The sequence below is a fragment of the Ascaphus truei genome, chromosome 8 (genome assembly GCF_040206685.1).
Source record: "Ascaphus truei isolate aAscTru1 chromosome 8, aAscTru1.hap1, whole genome shotgun sequence".
NCBI classification, from domain to species: Eukaryota; Metazoa; Chordata; class Amphibia; order Anura; family Ascaphidae; genus Ascaphus; species Ascaphus truei.
Window position 1 is genome coordinate 14294417 of NC_134490.1, and position 12756 is coordinate 14307172.

The 12756-nt window shown below is 45.0% G+C and overlaps 1 protein-coding gene across 1 annotated transcript in view; it reads right to left on the bottom strand.

The window, feature by feature from the left end:
* Nucleotides 1-12756, bottom strand: part of LOC142501145 (microsomal triglyceride transfer protein-like) — a 44621-nt gene that overhangs the window by 20379 nt on the left and 11486 nt on the right. Inside the window, exons 6-7 of the mRNA XM_075610580.1 lie at nt 2379-2518; nt 1513-1660 (exon numbers count right to left, since the gene is read on the bottom strand). Of these exons, the coding sequence (XP_075466695.1) occupies nt 1513-1660; nt 2379-2518 (288 nt within the window). The remainder of the gene's footprint in view (nt 1-1512; nt 1661-2378; nt 2519-12756) is intronic.

The following is a 12756-nucleotide window of genomic DNA, read 5'->3' on the forward strand; positions in this document are numbered from 1 at the left end:
TGTCTGTGCTTGATTATACTTTAGTACACACTGTTTGAAGTATAAGGTTGTTATAGGTAGAATTGCTCCCAGTACTTATTCCTGCACTGCAATCATAACTGAATGTTCTCATCCACACCGTCTCAATATCTCTTCTCCACTGTATAGTGCTTCAAATAAAACCAAAATTGTAATGCAAGGAGTCTTGTGATCCAGAGACTCAGCTTAAAAGTTTAATTTTCTTACATTTTTGTATTTTTATATATAGTTCTCCGCAATCGTTATATCTAGTTAATTGATCTTCAATACAATGGGTAAAAAAATCTGAACAGAATTTTGACGTTAAATGAACATCTAGAGTTTTGGTGGGGTGGCTTCTTGTTTCTTACAGACATTACTCCCCCCCCGCCAGTCCCCCTGGGAAGTATTGACCTTGATGTGCATTCGGTATGATCTATTTAAACCAACTGAACATTCTGCCATGTATGTTTAAACACCAGCAGGGTTCAACGCATTACTGTCTCTAACACGTTCATGATTCAGACACAGGTGTCTAGAAAATTCAGATTCTCTATTTGTTTTACAGTTCACTGCGAGTTACAGTCCTGGATTGACACTGCTACAGCTGCTACATACTGTAAAATGAAAATGCAGTAAAATACATCTGAGACATTGATTTCAATGTAAGTTTTGAGCCATGTGGAATCCTGCCTAGGAGGAATCCCTGAATGATTCAAATAATAATTGAATTTATGACAAATATGTACCAAGGCTATCAGCTTTTCCCTCGCTTAATCAAGGTTTCCTTATCTATCTTTTCTCTCATATAAAGGCCACATTCGTTTTCCTGTGCACATTAAAAAAAAAAAAGTATTGGATACAATCTGCAAACAGTTAAATATTGTTATATTGTGAATTAATTTTAACCATGTCAGTACAAGAAGGTCTGCAATACCAATTACTACCCTTAAGCAATTCAATGTGATCCACTCATAGTAATCATACTACACTTTCACTTTTGTTGCCCACCATAACATTATTGTATCTGGTCTGCATCCTACACCCTTCGTCACGATACAGACTCAGCAACCAGGTCCAAGCTCATGAGCCTGACCAGATGGAGCAGCAGTGCTTCAGTGGTTTGCTGGCTGTGTGTTACCTTAACCAGGCCGGGCTGTACAGAATGCTTATGCCACTGTTGAAAAATGTAGAGATATTCCTGAAAGGAGAGGAATCTAAATGTGACACACTTTGCCCATTCATACGACTGCACAGATGATTAATCTGGGGATCTTCTGTAAATCTGGCACTAGTTAATTGCACCAAACATTTATGTGCACTCAAACTACAAAGCTTGATGAAAATCAAATATATAGTGGCCTGTTGACCCATGGCCAAAGACTGATAGTAATGATAAACTAAGATTTTTTACACCAATTTGGCATTGCAATTACCAAAACGGCATTTAGTTCCTGAAGTACTCAAGGAAGGTTCTTGATAATTAGGCCCTGTTCCGAGTGCCATGTCACGTACCAACTGACTTCTGTCTGTCCGCCTCAAAGGATGACTAGCAATCTCCACTTTCTGGAATTTTTCAGGTAGCGCTTCCAGTATCTTCTGTACACTCTCCCCAGGAATCTCTGCAGGGCCAGGAAGGGAAGACTTAAACTCCAGTTCCTGTCTGTCGAGATCAGAAAAGACTTAATTAAGACTTAAACACTGTGGGTATCAGAGCTATAATCAACACAGAACTTAAAAACTATTGCTGTGTTGGAGCTTTTTCAAGTCATATGTAGAAGTGTATGGAGGTATTCAGCATCATTATACAATGTAGCATGTTTAGAGGGAGAAATATTCCCCAAGTGTAAATCGAGAATCAGGGCCACAAACAGTGGTGCCTGTAAATGAACAATCTCTAAGAAAAATCGTGTGTGTAGCGCTATTCGAATATTAAGTAATAAACAAGTATAGTGTGATACCGTTAAATAACTAATTACCCAAACCAATGAGGATGAGAATCATTAACAGAATAAAGAGTATTAGAGCAAGTATAAAAAATGGGAAAATTTAATACACATAAAACAAAAAATTAAAAACACAACTCCCGTGTCGGGCTCCTATAGAATCCTACTCACAAGATGTAGGTAGGACATGCGTATATAATAGTCAACGTCTGCGGTAAGATTGCAGTCACTCCACTTTCAATGTCTGCAGAGGCAATACTCTGTCTCCTCTCAGACCAGCTGGGTGGTTCCGGAGTCTCTCCGTCTGCTGTGGGTTTGTTGATGCTGCCGTCAGACCGTTGGTGCTCGTGGCTTTGGCCACCAGATGTGCTAATGCGCTAAAGCTAACGTGTTTTACTAATTTTCTGTTACATTACATTTGTTATGCACCCATACCTAGAAGCAATCTGAGATCCAAGTATAGATTTCACACGTAGAGAAACCACATGGCTTTCCTCTGAAACTGCCGTCTGGATAATGCTGCTATTAAGTATCAAGGAGCTTTTGCTGGTGGAATTCCAAAACAATCCCAAAACCTTCAAATAAATAGAAAAAAATATTGTATATACAGTAGATATTGACATGTCATAGAATTTAGAGCTGTTGAGCCTAAATTATATACTTGGCCAACCAAGTCAAGAACAAGTTTCCTTGTAGACATAAAAAATCACTGTACATAGATTCTTACAATGAAGAACTCACAATTCTATAAAGAACTTCTAGGGTTTATTAACAAAGATGCATTAGCAATTACTGGTGGTTGCCGGTCACTCAAGTGAATGGTATTTAATGACGGAAGAAGGTGTATTGGCGGTGCACAGCACAAAGAATTCAGATCTGGACTGCCGGTGCTATTAGAAACAAAACTTTAATGGCACATACAAAAGGGAAAAGGGAGCCATCTTTAATGATGGATACTGGTTTTTGGTTTTAGTTTATATATCCCTTTAAGAGGTTCTCAATACTTTGGAACGACTTCAAAGTAGCAGAGAGTGCATACAGCAAGATGAAGTTTGACCTGCTAACTTAAGCATGGCTCATGTTCAGCTCTTTCATGGCTCAAGCTAATCTAGAGGCAGAAAGCCAATTCGTAACCAAGGTCTATAGCTGATCTCAGCCACACTTGCTAGTTTCCAGTGGACTATATTAAATCATATTTTATGGAGGTTTTAAAGTTTTACTACAGTTTACATCGAATATAGTTTAATTAAAAAAACGTGCATATCATTTCTACTGCTCAATGTTTGATATCAGCACTTTCAGGGCTTTTATTTCCCCGTTGTGAGTTGTAGGGGGGTAGTAAATTGCGGTGTAAAATCTGACCATTTAGTTACAAATGAATGGGGTTCCGTATATAATATTAGTGATGTGCCATATATTTATATAGCACCTTTTCATTTCCCACAAGAGTGACTAGTATGCTGGTAGATGCATGTATGCAGCAACCTGTGGAACAATTCAGATGATGTTATCATGAAATATAATAATGCATCATAATATTATTTTCTATTTATATGGGGGTAAGCGGTGGCTCGGGGTATAAAGTGATTGGAGAGTAAGTGTAAGTGGTTGTTTCGTTAAACAGACGTCTCAGGTTCATCACAGGTATCATTTACACATCATGCATTTTATTGCATTGAAAGTGCCCCTTGCTCACTGTGCTGAAACATTTCTAAGCAAATGGCTCTCATAAATAACAGTGAATACAGCCACCAGGACAGCATCTCTTCTCAGAGCACAGAGAACAGAGAATATGTATTTGTAAAAAAAAAAAAAAGTATGATGCAGATAATCACAAAAAAAAAAAAGAACTCCAGCCAAAGTGGAGCTGCTTGGCCTCCTGCCTAGAATGTAAGTTATGAAATGGATGACGCAAGTGCTGGACTTCACCTGTCAACTTGCCCTGACCCTTCCGATGAGACCAGCGAGAGATCCAAAGGTGAGCTAGTGATATTGATATGGATTCAGGAATCAGACCACCAACTCTCTTGCCACAGAAATTAAAGCGGCAATCCAATCTCTTTTTGTTTAACATTTTTTTTTTACTCCGGATTGAAGCAGGTGGTCTTTGGAGCTGAACTCCATTAATATTTGCCCGAGGGGGCCCCCTGCTTCCAGAGATAGTTACCCTCATAGGGGGTGCCGGTAGGTGCTATGCTCTGCTACCAGGGTTCACATTATGGTAGCGTTTCAAAGATGCCGCGCCCTGCCGGCCAATAGGAAGCCGTGACATCATCAGGTTCAACTTCTTATTGTAAAAAATAAGGGGCGCTAAAGTGAAATAACTGAAAGAACTTACTGTGCCGAGGTGCCTAAGGATAAAGTATTCAAGACATATACATATAGTACAAAATATACATTTATTTAAATTTATTCATATACTTTTTATTCTAAACATTCTTTTGTTTTATCTATTTACATTCCGGGCAACGCCGGGTCTATATACAATATAAAATACAGCTAGTACAATTTAAAATATAAATGCACAAACAAAATGTTCAGACCCAAACATTGATTAAGCTTAATCAGTACAATACATATACCAGAGAACACCAGTAGTAGAAATGTCTACTCAAAAGAGGACCATTGATATCATTGTCCTGCTTTTTCCCAATAGATCCAAAGCTGGATGTTTAAGTTGATATTATAAACTCCAGTATATAAATGAGTAGATTTATACCCTAAAACAGGACTTCTGAAGGACAGAAACGAAAATCCTCTGTTTTATCTCAGGATGTTTTGAATTTCATTGGTTGAACTGGCTTCTTGTAATTCTACTGTTTTATGAACAGATATTTAAAAAGTCTAGAATTTAAAAGTCACAGCAATATTTGCAATATAAGACACCCTGTAGGTGATGTGTGCAGGGGATTTGTATGATAATTAGTGAGTCACTCCACTCAGGCAATATTGCTCAGGTAATGTAAGTATAGCCATGCATAATAATGGTATATTACTTTCCTCTCTGTTGGCAGTAAGTCCTGGTAAGTACAGGTATGCCAGCAGTAGTTATGGAGGTTTTCCCTCACACCATGGTGAGGTGCCCTATGTATGGAGGGGAGTGGCTGTATGCTCTGAGTCCCTGGATAGTGACATCAGGGATGCGCCTGCCCCCTGAAGTATATAATGCACAACACAGTTAGTTATAGAGTGTTCCAGCAGCTGCGGAAAGTTGTTGGGAAGTTGTATTTTCCTGCAAAGGGATTGTAGGAACACTTTGTGACCCTAGTGCAGTATCTAGTGGTCCAGGTTGACCAATCAGCCTGTCCAAAGCCACTCTGTGTCCAGGGACCTGGCACAGAGAGGGTCTCCCTAGGAGAAGAGGGAACCCCACTTCAATACGGGAGGGCATACCTGGCAAAGGGACAGCACCAAGAGATGTGCGGCTAGAGCCGGAAGCTGCATGGGGCAGTCTGCTACATCACCATCTACAATAAAGATGACCTTGTTAACGAAACCCCCACTGTGCGAATGTGAAATTACACAACAGTGGCCGTCACCATCAAGAAGGAGATCCTCACCAGGACCATCTCCCTGCGGAAGCACAGATTCTGATGAGGTGGAGGCGCTGCACATGATGTAAGTTGAACTCGCACCCACTACCTCAGCTACCTGTCATGCTGGAAATCCCCTAATAACATCAAGCGGGAGACTCAGGAGTCCTGTGGCCTACAGGTGCATCACCAAACACGAACATGTAATGGGGGTTGGTTGCTAGAGTACCCGGGCCAATGTGAGATTGGGGGGGGGGGGAAACCCGTTACAATTGGAGGCGCTGCTGAGATATATCTATTAAACAGGACAGGATTTTGCTAGGCACACGCTAGGAAACAGGGAAAGTGTATGCTGACACTTTGTGCTGCGTTGGGATGGAACCGCAGGGATAACCTGGGAACCTGAGAGGAGTTAGTGGGTCTGGAGAGGGGCTATAGCTGTCCGAGTCACCTTGCGGTAGCGCTAGGGGTAGGATGCCTGAAGGGATAGCCTGTTAACTAGGTCAGGACTCCTGGAGAGGGTCTGCACTAGGCTGACCAAGAGAGGTAGACGCCCAAGTACTGAGTGAGGCTGACGAGAGAAAACTCCCACAGGATCAGAGTCCCCCAGAGCAGATGACGTCACTTCCGGTTTCCGGTTTGGGTGAGACACACCGGTGACACGCACGCCCGCCGAGGCAGAGGGGGGACTGAGAGAGCAGCTTATACATTGCTGAGATCCGACCTGTGTGATCTAAACGCTTATTACCTTTTTATACCATGTGAGTGCATTGCACATACACTTACTTTTAAAGAGATTTTGTACAGTCTGCACTATGTCCGTGTTTATGTTATTCATTTAAGGTCTCCAGCACTTACCATTCTACTTGTCTGACGGTCCAACGGGCTGCCACTCAAAAAGAAACCTTTATGGGAACATTACTCACTCTACACTTGTGAGTATTTAGCACACTGCACCTTGATATTTATTTTTATATCAATCACAATACTGCACCATCAGGGAATTTTCTTCTGTTTTACATGATTTTGCGCTTCCCGATGATCTTCACCCCTTCAGACGCCCAAGTACTGCATGGAAGCCCCAGAGTACTCTAGCCATTCCAGATCACTTACCGAAGGGAGCACAGACTGGGAGGAAGGAGATACAGTAGACACTGAGAGAGTGAGCCTAGCCTGAGGTAGTGCAAACACGAGTTAGATCTACGTTAGGTACACAAGGTGGTGCACAAGGCATGTTTATTGTACTGATGTGGTAGCTGCCCTGCAGAGCGGAGCTCCATGTACAATAATCCAGTATACAGTGAGCAAGAAGCGATCGTCAGAATGGAGGATCTGCAAAGAGCAGAAGGTCCAGGATGCCGGACCGAGGAAGAAGAACAAGCTACAGAAGAGACTTTTGTGAGTTTGTTGTGGAATGGCGTGAAAGCCGTGGCTGCGCCGTGTTTGTCCTGCCTATGTTATGGGGAAGATACCTTGGAGACTAGTGAGGACGACAGCCTTGCGAGATGGGAGGAACGAAATGGACTTTGTTATACACCAATAAACAAACAGCCAGACGCTACCTCAAATATGAAGAAGGACAGTACTCACCAAAATGGCGGTTCCCGCGTTCCCGGGACACCGCGTGGGCCAGCTGCAGAAAGTCTTGCAACTTTGCAGTTTGCTAATTGTTGGCCAGGATTGGCGGCAACGAGAAAACTCCACCCTGTTAGGGAGTTTGGCGCGAAAACTGGAGCCGCGCCCTCATGGACTATGATTCACTCCGCCCCTGTGCTGGGTCAGCCTACAAAGCGGCGAGACATCCCCCTAGTTTCAGCCAGGGGGAGTGGTCTGCAGTTCCACTGGATGCCGATGGAGGAAGTGGGGGGAAGGATTGCTCAACCATCCCCTGCACTTAAGTTGCGAAGAGCCATTGAACAATACAGACCGCTAGGACGAGTGCTTCCGTTTGTGACCATGGCTGAGCAAGCGGAGAAAGTGGAACAGAGTCTCTTGATATCTACCCACCCCTATTTGGCTCCAGGAGGCTTCCTGATTATCCGCGTAGAGGGTGTGGAGACAGTGGTCTGTCTCTGCCTGCAGTGCAGACTGCCGGGCGGATCTGTGGGTAGCGAGGCTCGATGTCCTCATTGTGGACTGCAATATATGTGGCCTATGACGACGTTTGTGCCGGTACAAGCCGTGGGGATGAAAGATCCTACCCCGATGTCGGCAGCGGAGCTTCCGGGTGCACTGTGGAGTGCGAGTGCAGGTCCCGCGGAGCCGGAATCAAGCCGAGTTCTTAAGGTAGAGAAAATCAGCCATCGGAGAGGTGAACGGAAAGGAGACCATCGACGGTCCCCTACTGGAATACCCCGCCCGAACTGTAAATTAGAGTCCTCGGACGAGGAGTGTGCCAGGCTGCCAGAGGCACAGGACTTGTTGACGGAGTACCATACTAGTGGTATCCCGTGGCGGGATGCTATCCCTCGTGGTGTGGAGACACGGAGTCGAGTGTCTCCAGTACCGCGACAACCCGATCGCCGGAGTCCCACTGCCGTGGTGACTAGCGGGTCGGAAGGAGGTCGATCCACCCCGACACTGCGGAGCAGTAGGTTAACTCCGTGCTCGCCGCAGATCCCGGGGGTGGAGGTGAACGAAGAGCGGATCCAGGGTCAGGCTGGACCGCGCAGCAGACGGGCGTTGCCGGATGTCCTCGTGGAGGAAGAGGTCTCGATTGGGGACCCAACCCAAGATGGCGTTGCAGCACGTGCGTGTCCAGAGGCAGTTCCAGACGACCAGAGCGGTGTCGAGTGGGAGGCGATTGCGCCTCTACGGTCGAGCAGTGGGAGTCGATCCCCTACGGACAGACGGAGTGGGCGCTCGAACCGGAGAGCGAGAGACTCAGCTGCCGAAGGAAAGAACGGACTTTGTGGCGGACGTGAGTCAAGTATTGCGGAGGAGCAGGCCTTGACCCTGCCGGTACCTACCGTCCGGCCCCGTCCCCCAACCCCGTCCATCCCCAAAGTTAGCCCCAAGGCCCTAGTTCAATCCCATGTCCCTGTCACCTGTTCCTTCGGGTCTACCTCTAGCCTGGGGATGTCAGGGGATTCCCGGGGTCCTACCGAAGAACGGACTGGAAGCCTGGACTGGGGAACTTCGGATGATGGGTCGGAGGGTGGAGGGAGGATTTCCCGACGAGGGTCGGTACCCAGTGATAGCACTAGTATGCCAAGTATCACAGGTGGACACTGGTCACAGCGTCGGGGAAAGGTTACGCCATCTGAGGGTACTTCAGGGGTATCATTGGGCGGGCCTGAGGAGGAAGAGCCACTAGAACCCAACTCAGAGGAGGTACGGGAAACTAGATGGTGGGCACCATTATATGAGGGTTATGTCGCCTGGATAGACCGCACCTGTTTCATTCTAGAAAGGGATGGGGTGGTTGACCATTGGTGGGCTCCCGGGGATTTCGACGATGAGGCCTATCTCCAGGAGCTGCGAGTAAGGTGGGATCGAATTCAAGGAGGTCTTATTACCCCAAAGGGATCTGAAGGGTTAGATGATCCGGTGGAGTCAGATGAGCCCCTGTCATGGGTGTTACCGGGAAAGGCTGGGCAAACTAAATTAACCCGGGCCTGTCGAGCTGAACGGGCTATTACAGCCAAATATAAAAGGTCTCATGTGCTTGAATACCCATATGTCCCCGAACCTCTGATGAGGGAAATAGAGGACAATCGAGAGAGATGGCTTCGTAATGATATAGAATATTATATCGTTAATAAGGGAGGAGCCATTAAGGGAGTTCAGGCTGAGCAGAGGGTTTCCCAACTGATGAGGGTTTGGAAAATCGGGCGCAGCATTTATATGCACAAGGTGGTGTATTGTAATGAGCGAGGCTTGCCCCGAGAGTATAGCGTGACAGTCACCGATGCAGCGGGGCGGGAGGTGAAGAAACCAGAACCTAGACACTACTATTAGGTCCCGTCAAAGAGTGGTCTGCCCTTTTCTTTAACACTCCCTGCTGGTCAGTGAGTGAAAGGTTCTTACATTATTATGTGGAAGTGATACCATTTGACGCTTAATTTGTGTGTTCTTTTACAGTGTTTCCTGGAGCAAGGTACACCAAATTTAGGCCCCAGCCGGGCCGGTGGGGATTCAACAGGGGGAGTATATAGCCATGCATAATAATGGTATATTACTTTCCTCTCTGTTGGCAGTAAGTCCTGGTAAGTACAGGTATGCCAGCAGTAGTTATGGAGGTTTTCCCTCACACCATGGTGAGGTGCCCTATGTATGGAGGGGAGTGGCTGTATGCTCTGAGTCCCTGGATAGTGACATCAGGGATGCGCCTGCCCCCTGAAGTATATAAGGCACAACACAGTTAGTTATAGAGTGTTCCAGCAGCTGCGGAAAGTTGTTGGGAAGTTGTATTTTCCTGCAAAGGGATTGTAGGAACACTTTGTGACCCTAGTGCAGTAACTAGTGGTCCAGGTTGACCAATCAGCCTGTCCAAAGCCACTCTGTGTCCAGGGACCTGGCACAGAGAGGGTCTCCCTAGGAGAAGAGGGAACCCCACTTCAATACGGGAGGGCGTACCTGGCAAAGGGACAGCACCAAGAGATGTGTGGCTAGAGCCGGCAGCTGCATGGGGCACTCTGCTACATCACCATCTACAATAAAGATGACCTTGTTAACGAAACCCCCACTGTGTGAGTGTGAAATTACTCAACAGTGGCCGTCACCACCAAGAAGGAGTTCCTCACCAGGACCATCTCCCTGCGGAAGCACAGATCCTGATGAGGTGGAGGCACTGCACATGATGTAAGTTGAACTCGCACCCACTACCTCAGCTACCTGTCCTGCTGGAAATCCCCTAATAACATCAAGCGGGAGCCTCAGGAGTCCTGTGGCCTACAGGTGCATCACCAAACACGAACATGTAATGGGGGTTGGTTGCTAGAGTACCGGGCCAATGTGAGATTGGGGGGGGGGAAACCCGTTACATAAGGATTAGATGTTACCTTAGTTTCTGCGGTTTTGTTCAGAGTACTGTGCTTAAACAGACAGGTTATCTCTCACCACCAAGTCTGTTACTCCTGTTCCCCTGCTTGAACTCCATTTCTCTGGTATATGTATTGTACTGATTAAGCTTAATAAAAGTTTGGGGCTGAACATTTTGTTTGTGCATTTATATTTTAAATTGTATTTTTAATACATTTACCGTATATTTTGTACTATATGTATATGTCTTGAATACTTTATCCTTAGGCACCTCGGCACAATACATTCTGCTATTAATATATATCCTTAGTTTATGCTTCAGGTTTTTTCCAATCTATACCTCGGCACAGTAAGCTCTGCATTTGTTAGAGATCATTGGGTTCATGCACCACAGTTTTTTTCCTGTTTTCAACTTCTTATTGGCCCATGTGACACAGGAGCTTTGCATTTTAAAGTCCAGCTAGCTCAGTGGCTACCGGCACCTACTACGGAGGTTAGTATCTCCAGAAGCAGGGGTCCCCAGAGCTTAAATAAATGGGGTTCAGCTTTGGAGACCCCCTGCTTCAATAACTTGGTAAAACAAATGACCTTGTATTACTCCTTTAAAAGGAACATCGTTTGCTACTTGGCGTTATTAATAATAATCATCATGCCTAAACAAAGACTCTGTTGGATTTCTTGGTGCAGCTGAGGCAAATCCTGAGCATAAAAACAACTCATATTTTTTTTACAATGGAAATTCTACGATTGCCATTGTGAGTCCACTTTGCTCACCCACCATTATTTAAATAAAATGGTGGCACGTGGGTGAGTACACCACAAGACGATAGGTAAGACAGAAGCAGCATCGCAATACTGTAACCATATCTTTTTCTTAAGTTCTAACTTAACTTTTTGTCACAGCATTTGAAAAGCACTGGTAAGCAAATGAGTATAAAAGTATAATAATTAGACAAAGTCGTGGCCTGATTTGTTAGGTCTTTCTGTGAGGTCTAAATTCCCCATTAAGGAATTCTCAAAGTAGTGAGAATTCCCTCCTTCTATTACCAAGGATTCCTCCAGTCTAATTAATGCAGCCCTACAGAGGCATGTTTTCTGCAAAGAACCTAGGAACCTAGTTCATGTATGTCCTTTATTGTACTGCATGTAGCAGAGTCAACCGAACATTGTTTACATCAAAGTGAAGACAGATGTTTGGGGTGTTTTTGACAACTTAATGAATAGCTTCAGTAAGAATGGTTCCTATGGCAGACCAAGGTAAGAAAAAGAATGAGAATGTGGAAAGATAAATCAAAAACATGTGTGGTTGATGCTACATGTACCATGGAAAAAAAGAAGCATGTAGTCAGCATACTGTATAAGCTTACGTGCAATTTCACCAACTATCTAGTTCAGGGGTGCTCAACTCCAGTCCTCAAGCCCCCCCCCCCCCCCAACAGGTCAGGTTTTCAGGATATCCCATCTTCAGCATATGTGGCTCAATCAGTCCCAGCTTCAGCACAGGTGGCTCAATAAGTGATTACTATACCAACACAAATTTCCCTAGCCAATTCCAACCTGGCTTTCGCCCCAAACACTCCACCATAACTACCCTGCTAAAAGTTTGCAATGAAATCCAGTGTGGAATGGAACGGGGACAACTCACTGGTGCAATATTCCTAGATTTTGCAAAGGCTTTTGATACTGTTGATCATGCTATCCTGCTTAACAAACTCCAGAGCTCTGGAATAGGGAAACATGCTTTAAACTGGTTTCAGTCATAACTTTCAGAAATTTCCCTACATTTGTCCATCTCAGGTTCTAACTCTAACCCCCTAGATATCACCTGTGGTGTCCCGCAAGGCTCTGTTCTGGGGCCCCTACTCTTCTCAGTGTTCATCAATGATCTTCCCACAGCTTGTAAGGAAGCCTCAATACACATGTATGCAGATGACACAATCCTATATGCACACAGCCATAGCCTCTCTGACCTTCAACACATACTTCAGTCTGACTTTTTGAGACTCGAAAACTGGATTTCCCAAAACAAACTGTTTTTAAACACTGACAGGACTGTAACAATGGCATTTGGGACCAAGACTAAATTTTTAAAGCTTCCAGCGACTGAGCCCTAGATTAGAACCAACACTAACACCACCCTAACCCCTGTCACTAGTTTTAAATACCTGGGCTTATGGTTTGACTCCCACTTAACATTCGGGATGCACATTGATACCCTGACAACTAAGACCTATGCCAAACTACAGTAGGTGTACTTTATAGGAACAAATCCTCCCTACTGTAAGTCTCCTGGCCAG